Source organism: Ochotona curzoniae, unplaced genomic scaffold (assembly GCF_017591425.1).
Source record: "Ochotona curzoniae isolate NIBS_2020 unplaced genomic scaffold, NIBS_Ocur_1.0 patch108, whole genome shotgun sequence".
Classification (NCBI taxonomy): domain Eukaryota; kingdom Metazoa; phylum Chordata; class Mammalia; order Lagomorpha; family Ochotonidae; genus Ochotona; species Ochotona curzoniae.
The window spans coordinates 65,902-76,433 of NW_024466649.1; the positions used below are offsets into that span (position 1 = coordinate 65,902).

At 39.7% G+C, this 10,532-nt stretch overlaps 1 protein-coding gene and 1 long non-coding RNA gene across 5 annotated transcripts in view; one reads left to right on the top strand and one right to left on the bottom strand.

Annotated features, from left to right (window-relative positions):
• Nucleotides 1-412, top strand: part of LOC121166293 (E3 ubiquitin-protein ligase FANCL) — a 56,327-nt gene extending 55,915 nt beyond the window's left edge. For all 4 annotated transcript variants that reach the window (XR_005885387.1, XM_040995429.1, XM_040995428.1 and 1 more), the window contains one exon: nt 22-412. Coding sequence is in view for 3 of the 4 variants with exons in the window: in XM_040995429.1 (XP_040851363.1) it covers nt 22-57 (36 nt within the window). In the remaining variant the exon portion in view is untranslated. The remainder of the gene's footprint in view (nt 1-21) is intronic.
• On the bottom strand, nt 219-7,990 carry LOC121166295. The gene is made up of 2 exons (XR_005885388.1): nt 7,314-7,990; nt 219-464 (listed from the first exon to the last, which is right to left on the bottom strand). It is a non-coding gene; the product is annotated as an uncharacterized LOC121166295 (long non-coding RNA).
• Nucleotides 7,991-10,532: the final 2,542 nt, after the last annotated feature.

The following is a 10,532-nucleotide window of genomic DNA, read 5'->3' on the forward strand; positions in this document are numbered from 1 at the left end:
ATGCACTTCTTTCTTTTTAAGCCAATTACCTTGAAACTGTCTGGGAAGAAATCTTGAAATAAAAGTGTATTGCGAAGAGCCAGAAACTAAAAATTACCAAAAGACTTTATTTGACATCTTTAGAGAAAATACAAAGCAAGACATACCAGCACCAGCAGCAGAATGATGATGAAGCCGTAATAGTACACCTCTGCCTTTCCCTCGTCACTAAGAGTCAGCTGGGAAAGCATAGACCAGACACCTGTAGAACTGTCTACATCACTGACTCCCATCCCAGATGTGGAAGGGTACGTATCCCAGGACGCAGATCCAGACTTGCTGAATTTACCTGGACCGGTGCATTCTTCATGGGTTTCATAAAATGGATTTGGGAATTGGAGACAGCCCGATTTTTGTGGGACATTGTTTACTTCATGCAAAAGCTCTTGAGATTTATAATATTTTTGCCTTTTCCGTGTGCCTTCCTATGGAAAAAAAAAGTTGGTTAGATTTGGGTTATTCTAGTATTAATTTTGTGCTTTAGATAACTAGGGGAATGTTAAATAAGATTCAGTTTTGGGGTATCAGTAAAGGTGCTGGGTTTTAAGTTAGTAACTGGAAACCACATAAATTACAAAATTATTTCTTTGAAAAGGTATTAAACAGTTATGTGAATTTTGATACAAGTGAAAATTAACCTTTTGCAAGTGAACAAAACTCATGATTTAGGTTATATATTGCCATCTAAGATTTCCCCATCTCTTGGAAACCTATAAACACTAGAAATAGGAAGAAAGCTAGTTGTCTATATAATTGCCCAGAACAGCTTCATTGTTCTGTTATTTCTGTTGACTGCCGCAGAGGAAGCAGTTTCCTGATCACCATTTAACTCCTGGAGCTTTTCTGGTTATGTTCCACATTGGTGACTTCTGGCATGCTCTCCTTGTACTGTTTATCAAGTAACTTAAAGATGTAAGTTACTGGCAAGACTACTACAGAAGTTACTGTCTCAACTTCTAAACTGTCACCCTTCAAACAGCCTTTTTCTCCATCCCCCCAAATACATAGTTTTATGACATCCTACATAGAATGTGTAAAACCAGAGATACTTTGAAAGTTCTTTAGCTTTTCTATTAAAATAAAACTTTTTTGAGAATGAGAGTCTTACTGCTAAACCTAAAGCAATGCCAGATTTCAACCTAAAGCAATGCCAGATTTATTCTCTAAATGCGAAACAGGGGAGTAGTCATTCCAGGTAGACTGTATAGTCCTGTCCTGCCAATACCATCAAGTGAGATTCCTAAAAGCATAGAGACAGCAGTAGGTAACCTGCGGCAGCACTCAAAGGAACGGAAGATAGCGCCACTTGGCAAAGAATAAAATTCATAGGTTACTGTAGGAAATTCTCAGTTTTTGTACCAAGTCTGCTACAAGACTGAAACCAACGTTCAGGTGATGGCAGAACACTGCTTTGCACACCCCACGTGGAGTGCCAATGGTTTAAGGAATGCAGTCTGCTCTGCTGGAGCTCAGTTCTTACCTTGTGATGGATTTCCTTCCACAGAAGAGACTGAACAGTCTCTGGGGATATTTTGGGTTGTCAATTTAGAGATGCAAATAAACATCCTACAATGTATGGGACAGCAGTCTCACAACAACTCAGCCCACACGCCAGTAGTACTGTGGTTGAGAAACGTTAGATCAAATGGGAAGCACTCAGACAAGCATGTGATACTTACTGTGGCTTTCTTTGCACTTGCCTATCTTAAGTTATATCATGATCACATTGAACTACCAATAACTCAAAACCAAACCATAGGGATATAATGAAACCAGTAAAGACCATGTCATTCAGCAGTGTTACTATGCCACATGGTAGACTTAGATTTGCAAGGAAAAATAGAACTCCACTGCCTAGGTTTAATACTGTTTTGACAATGAACAGGAAGGCAGTCAAACCCAATTCTAAAGTATAGCAAGGTAAAAAGACTGATATTACAAGTAAACAGTACCTCTGCTGCCTGTGGGAAAAAAGAAGCATTTCTAATGTACAAAGTACTTGGAGTGAAAAGGCAGGCTTTTTTTAAATAGGTAAACTAATTTTTAGTAAAAGGTAGATCTTTGCAGATGACAACAGTTAGTGTTGGACTAGGCTGAAGCTGGGGCTCACCACAGTGAGGGGAGGGGGGAGAGAAGGAGCAGCAGGGTCCTCATGTGAGTGGCAGGAGCCCAAATTTGGGCCATCTTCTGCTTCTCCCAGGCCAATAGCAGGGAGCTGGACTGGAAGCCAGGCAGCCAGAATATGAACTGGTGCTCATAAGCAATGACATTGTCTCAGGGTTGCAGGTTAATCTGTTAGACCACAATATCAGTCCATTGATTTGATTTTGGTGCAAGATTACATCTTCAAAAAAACTTCAAGAAAACGTGTAACAGTTAACCATGCAATGTAATATTTTTCCTTAGAACTTTCAAGTCCCTTGGACTCTGCCACTGTTTATACCTACCATGTCAGAATAAGCTTCAATAGCAGCATAATAGCCTTATGACTGTTTATGAAGGACTATATGTTGTAACACAGAGGAAGTCAGTGGGGGAGGCAATTTGGGAAGGGGAGACTAGAGCCTATGAAACAGTAAAAAACCACAAAAACTAAATTTAGAGCTATCTGTCACAAAACCCAGTTTACCTGGAGAGGAAAAGTAGATTCAGAGAAACATTAAAACCGAGGAGAAACGAGAGGGATTAAGTACAAAACAAACTCATAAAATCATAGCTAGAACCCCCTGTCTGAATTTCATGACAAATACCAACCATAAAACAAGCTCAAAGAACCGAGATAAATATAAAAGATGATTTACTCATAGAAGACCAACATGATACAAAACTGAGAAAGCAGTCTAAGTGGACCAGCATTACAAAATGTCACCCTGGCATCCCCATAGTGCAGAGGTTCATGTCCTGAGCGCTCCACTCCTGATCCAGCCTCCTGCTAATGTGCCTGTGAAAGCACCAGACTGCTACCCCTGTGGGAGACCCACCTGGAATTCCTGGCCCTTGGTTTCAGCGTGGCCAGACAAGGCTGTCATGGCCATTTGGTGAGTGAAATTAACCAGCAGACTGGAGAATGTTTCCATGTCTTAAACAGATACATGCATTATATATTGGGTCTGTGCTAAAAAGAAAAAACAGGTACCTTTCCAGAGAAATTTACACACCCAACAAGGCACGGAAGTATCTTTAAAATCCAATAAACCTTCAGAATGGAAACTTAGATGGAGACCAGAGACAGTGATGTGCTGAAGGAGGACATTGTGACCCTAGAAGGTCAGGGAGCACAGGATTACAGTTGATTGGACAATATTTGTATGATAAACAACTGAATGGGTGCCTTTTGTATACCTGATTGGATATCATTTGTATAAGAACAGTTGAGTGGACAGCATGTGTATGAGAACACTTGGTGGAATATACAAGACAAAAGGAGTTCCAAACAAAAGCATAGAAACAGTTACTGGGTTTTGTTGATGAGCTCAATACTTCCTCCCTTATGACCCTCAGTGTATAAAGTCTGATGCCACTAAAAAACTTCGGCTTTGACCAACAGTCAGGATCCACGTGTGTTATTATCGGCTCCGTGCAACAAGTCCATTGCTGCGGGACAGCAACAATGTGCATTCCACATTTTTCCTGATTACAAGAGTATGGATTAAAAGGCAGCCATCAGGCAACTGGAGAAGGCGGCAGACTAAGTAGGCACATCAGGACACAAGCCATGAACCAGGCATGAATCCCACCACTTTTCATGTTTGGTATCTTCAGTGTATCCCATCCACCATAAAGCAGCCATTTGGAAATAATACGCAGCAACAAACAAAATTGCCAAAGAGAAGCCTTCTGTGTATCTAGAGGACCTAGTGGAAAGCACAGATCCGGGGCAGAGCCGTTTTGAATCTTATGCTTTGCTCTAGGTTCCCTGGAAGAGGCTGTAGCTTCCTGCCCCTGACCACAATGTGCTGTGGAAACATCAGCATCCCGTACTAGCAAAGGAGCGGACCTGTTGCACAGGAGGCAGTGTAGAGAGCATAGCCTGGATCCTAAAACAGGCCTTAACCCAACACAAACAACACTATACTGGAGATGTTCTCAGACCATAACAATTGTATAATTAAACGAATCTGGAAACAAAAACCTTGAAACTATTGGAAATTAAATAATCATCAAGAGTGTAAATAGGACTCCTGGAAAAATGCAAAATATTTTTAAAATTTTTCTTAATTTTTAAAATTTTAATTGGAAAGTCACATATACAGAGAGAGAGAGAGAGGAAGACCTTCCATCCACCGATTCACTCCCCAAGTGGCCACAATGGCCAGAGCTGAGCCAATCTGAAACCAGGAGCCTCTTCCAGGTGTCCCAACACAGGTGTAGGGTCCCAAGGCTTTGGGCTGTCCTTGACTGCTTTCCCAGGCCACAGGCAGGGATCTGGATGGGAAGTGGGGCTGCTGGGATCAGAACCAGCACCCATATGGGATCCTGGTGTGTGCAAGGTGAGGACTTAAGCTGCTAAGCTACTGCACTTGTCCCCAAAATATTTTAAATGAATGAAAATAAAGATTTACAGGACATTTACAGCATTGAACACTTAGGAAAAAAAAATCTCAAATCAGTGTCCTCAGCTTTAATCTTAGTTACTGAAAAGGGGGAAATTAAACCAAAATCAAATGGAAAGAAAGAATACAGTAATAGGAAAATCTCCAAGTAGTTGAAAACTTTAAGGACACTATTGAATGGGTCAAGACACCAAAAGGAAATTATTGAACACATCAGAAAATTAGTTTCAATTTAGTAAGTAAATTTATATCTCCAAAATCTTAAAAGTACATGGGATAATAGATTTGTTAACTAACATATCCTTAACACAACTCAGTGTAAACAGTGTATCCCATAAATATACCAGTTATCAACAAAAATAGTAAGCAGCTTTAATTTTAAAAGTTAGGAAAAATTCCAAGCAAGTGGAAGGATGCAAATAAAACTGAAAGCAGGGCCCGGTATGATAGCCTAGCAGCTAATGTCCTCTCCTTGCACATGCCGGGATCCCATATAGGTGCTGGTTTGATCCCGGTGGCCCTACTTCCCCTTCTTCTTCCTGCCTTTGGCCTGGGTAAGCAGTCGAGGACTTCCCAAACCTTGGGGTCCCTGCACCCATCTGGCAGACCTGGAAGAGTCTCTGGGCTCCTTGCTTCGGATTGGCACACACAGCTCCAGCCATTGTGGCTGCTTGGGGAGTGAATCAATAGACGGAAGATGTTCTGTGTCTTCTCCTCCCTGTATGTCTGATCTTAGAACAATGACAGCAGGTAGCAATATAGCAGAAAAATATAGGCGAGTCAACACCAGGTACTTCTGTGAAGACAAATATGGTAAGCCTCCAGCATGACTGCTACAGAGAGAACACAAACTGGCGACGTGGAAAAGACCTCAGAGACATGAATGGAACTTAAATAAGTGGATACTACAAACGGTTCTACCAGCTTAGAGAAATGTGTAAGCCACATTCAGCCCATTACGTATTTATCTAGAGCCTCACACCTGGGAGACCCAAAAGCAACTCCTGGAGCCTGGCTTCAGCCTGGCCCAGCCTTGGCTGTCGAGGCCAACTGGGTAGATCCAGCAGATGCAAGATCTTGCACTGTAATTATGCCTTTCAAATAAACAATAAACATGAACTCAGATCTACTAAAGGTGTGCAGAATCTTATTGACTCTAACATTGGGTTATTCAAGACTTTGGTTTCATTAGGTTAGTTACTAAAGTAAATGTCACCTGTTCCTTCCTACTTTAAAAAATGTGATTACCTGACTTAACAGTTACTTCTATGACTTGCATTATATTTCCATTAGAGTTACTCTAGAGCAGAGATTTGTAAACCGTTCTGTAAGATTATACAATTTCAGGCTTTTGGGGTCATCCAGTCCCTGCTGCTGCTATTCAGCTGTCATTACAACAAAATAATGGTCACAGACAATATGTGAGAGTAAGAATGGCTGTGTGTTCTAGTAAAGCTATTTACCAAAGTAGTTGGTTGGCCGATTTTGGCCCAGATGCCATAATTTGCCAATTCAGATTTAAAATAGCCAGTTAAAAAACACCAAAAACAAACAAAAAAAACCAAAAACAAAAACCACAAAAAAACACCAAACAAATCCAAAGCAGTATAGTTTAAAAGTAAAGAAAGAATTCTCAGGTGGTCCAAAACAAGCCTGGAGGAGGTGGAATGTGACAAGAAAAAAGTAAATGGCTCAGGTCCTTGAGCCCTGTACCCACGAGGGAGATCTGTAAGAGACTCCTAACTCTGGGGTTTGAACTGGCCCAGTTTTGGCTAAAGGATTCTGTCTCTTTAACACTGCCTTTCATATACAAGTAAATGAAATATTGAAAAAAAATTTTAGAAAACTCATGGGATGGAGAGAAAAGAGCAAATATGTGAGTTCACAAGGGCTCATGAGGGAATTTAAGAATGCCAAAAGCCTAGAAAGTATATTCAGAGATACCAGAAAAATGTTCCAAACTTAGACAAAGAACTGTCGAGATGCCTTAAGGTTAAAGGTTAAAGTCAGATCCAGCCTAGCCAATTACTCTGACACACAGCTATGCTTACTATGGTTAAAGGCAAACAACATTTCCAATGCTATAATTGAAAAGATTCTATAAAGAGGTCCCAATTTCCCTGACTGGAGTTCCTAGCAGAAACTTCATGAGGCATTAGAATGAAATTTTTACCGTACTTAAGGGGGAAAAAAAGTTACCAGTCAAGAATAATGTATCAGCAAAGTTATCCTTCATAGTTACACATAAGTCAAAGCTGGGGCAAGTAAGACCTCCAGACTTTTTAATGAAAAATGGTAAAGGGGTACTTAATGAGACACTGTTGAGTAAGAAAATACTAGAAGGCAGAAAACTAAATGCTAAGAGCACCTATGTAGGCAAATTCTGAATGCTCTAAAATGATAACCATGGTATATAAACCATGCATATCTTCAGTGTGAAGACTAATTATGAAATTGTTAAGAAATGGGTGCTATATACAAAGAGGTAATGAAACATCAAAAATTCCAACTGGGAAGAAATGAGGTGCAATTGTAGTATTTTGTTGCTAAGCTATAGATCCTTTTTATTGCCAAGACATAAATGGCATGAAAATTCAACCCAAAAACTTCAGGACAAGTCTTGACAAAACTAGGAGCATCAAAGGAAATGAAAGACTGGTCTAAACACTGGGTGACATGGCTTAGTTAACACAGCAAGGACACAATGGAAGAACAGTGCACCTGTGCTGGAGACACGAAGGGTGAGGACCTGGTCAATCTTTATCTTCTGACGGGTGCCTAGGAAAAGAAATAATGGGGCAAAATCACTAACTCCTACTGTGTTTCCAAATCATCCTTCCCTTCCCCAGCACCATGTTTGCTCTGTTCCTGTTCTATCTTCCCCTCCCCCTCACAGCCACAGCCAGGGTTTTTAACAGAGAATCTATGTTTTGGTTTATGAGGATTAACACCTTACTGGCCTGAAGGTCATTTCCTTTCAACTTAGAAGGGAGATCCTTGCTGATTTCTTCTAGAATTGAAGCCACTTTTTGTGTTTCCTAAGAAATGTTGGTGTCTGAAGGGTACTAAAGCATGAGCACAAAGAACTGGATCACTACATCATGTCATAGTCATCACTCTGAAATGCACAGGTGTCAGAAGAGCAGCCATGCATCTCTGGTGCCTATCACTCCCCCAACCCCCTTCCTCAGTTCCCCTTTGGCTCCAAGGCCAGTTAAGAAAACAAACAAGCAAAACTAGTCCTGTAACCTTTGCAAAGGTGTAAACTATGCCTGAAGATACAAAAGGAAAACAAACAAAAAAAGTTCACTCAGTTCAAGGTCAGAAACAAGAAAATTGTATTTTTCATAAAAACCTTTCTTTTTTTCCTATCTACTATCAGCATTAAGTTTCTCTTTCAAAATAGCTAGCTACAACAAATTTTTTTCACTTTTATAGTATCTACAAAAAAACTTAAAATAAGCAAGAAAGATCAAAACACATTATCAGAGATATGTCACTTAATGACAAAAGAAATGTTCTAAGAAAGGGAGAAAGAAACTAGTAAAATTAGAAAAGTAATGTCAAAGTAACAGTATTAAGATCTTACCTATCAACACTTACTTTAAATATAAATGGATTAAATTCTCCAAATCAAATGACAAGACCGAAAGATAAACACTGCTTATAAGAAATTCACTTCACTCATACACAAACTGAAAGGGAATGGATAATTTGATATCTCATGCAAATGGAATTCATAAAGAATATCCACATTTAAAGCAGATAAAGTAGATTTTAAGTTAAATGTAGTAAGAATGTGTAAGTTAGCTCATTAAATAGCAAACATCAGTGCAAGAGGAAACTACAATTGTAGTTTTAATATATGCATCCAAATATATAAAGCAAATATTAATATATGTAAAGAGACTTCAATACAGTAACTACAGCTGTATTTTAATAGTAACTAGTGAAAGTTCCACTTTCAAAGATAAACACATCATCAGATGGGAAAACAATAAAACACACAGTAGGGTGAAATTACACTTTGATCAGACATCCCAGGAGACATTCACAGAAAATTTAACCATAATCTGTAGAACACATTATTCCCAAAATCACAGGGAACGTTCTTCAGTTTAGATCATATGGGAGCTCACAGAGAACTTCCAACTAATTTAAAGTCATAGCAAGCATCTTTTCTGACCACAATGCAACAAAGAATAATTTTGTAAACTACAGATATAACAAAGCTTACTCCTGAATATCAAGTCAATCAAGAAGGAAATTAAGGACATTGAAGTGAAAATAGCAACAACACACCAAAGCCCATGGGTGCAGCACAGGTGTATTAGGAGGGGAGTTCACAGTAACCAATGTCTACACCTAAAGCAGAATGATCAACTTATCACTGTGCCTCAAAGAACTAAAAAAATAATAATAATGAAACAGAACAAAAGTAATACAAAAACCACAAAAATTCATTCAACAGAGAGCTCTTTGAGAAGGTAAAACTGACAAGGCTTTTGCTAGAATAAGTGTAAAAGAAGGAAGATTCAAGTAAATAAAATCAGACAGCAAAGAGACAGGGCTGACTCCAAGGAAATAAAAAGGATCGTTAGGGCAATGGACAATTATATGGTAACAAATGGACAAACTGACAGTGTAGTGACTTAACAGATACATACACCTTGCCAAGCGGAAATCATGAAGACAGAACACACAACAAAGGAATACTAACAGATACACCGAACCAGTAAGTTTAAAAAAAAAAATCTGGAAAAACTGGGGTGGCCAACATTTCACGATGAGGTAACAGTACTTGCTCTTACATCAGCCCCCAAAATGAGAGGGCAGGTAATTCCTGCACATGCCTTCTGTGCAGCCAGTGTCGCTGACTCCGAATTCACAGAGGGAAACAACAAAAAGAAAGCTATATGTCAGTTTCGTTGATAAACTCAGATGCAAAAACCCTCAACAAAATTCTAGCTAAACGAATGCAACAGCACATGATAAAAACCTCCCACCTGGATGGCGTGGGATTGATTCCCGGAATGCAAGGATGACTCAGCATGAAAAAAAAATGATACAGCATATTAACAGAGTGAAGGATGAAAACCATGTGGTAGTCCCAACGGGTCACAGAAAGGCATTTGATAAAATTCAACATTGCATCATAACAACTCTGAACCAATTAGGTCAGAAAGAACATACCTTAACATAAGATAAAGGTCATTGCTGGCAAGTCAACAGCTGATATACTGAAGAAGCAAAACTGCAGGCATAACTACTAAACTCTAAAAGAATACAAGGATGCATTGCTTTCACCACCTTTAAAACGCTAACACTGTAGTAAGTCTTAGAGAATTAGGCAACTGAAACAAAGAACACACAAGCTAGAAAAGGGAAAGTTAAACCATCACTGCTTACAGGCGTGTAGAAAAATCCCAAAGACTTCACCAAAAACTTTCAGCAGTATACAAACGTATTGCATAAAAAAAAAATCATTAGTTGCCCTGGTGCAGTAGCCTAGTGGCTAAAGTCCTTGCCTTGCACACACCAGAATCCCATATGGGTGCCAGTTCTAATCCTGGCAGCCTCACTTTCCATCCAGTTCCCTGCTTGTGGCCTGGGAAAGCAACTGAAGGCTGCCCAAAGTCTTGAGACCCTGCGCCCACCTGGGTGACTGGGAAGAGGCTCCTGGCTTTGGATCGGCTCAGCTCTGGCTGTTGGGGCCACTTGGGGAACGAACCGACAGATAGAAGATCTTCCTCTGTGTCTCTCCTCCTCCTCTCTACATCTGACTGTTTAATAAAAAATAAATCTTTAAAAAAAATCATTAGCATTATGATACACCAATAGCTAATCATCTGAAAAACTAATCAAGAAAGCAACCCTAGCCACTGTTGAATGGATAAAGAAAATGCAGCACCTCTCCCGCACCCCCACCCCCATGGGATA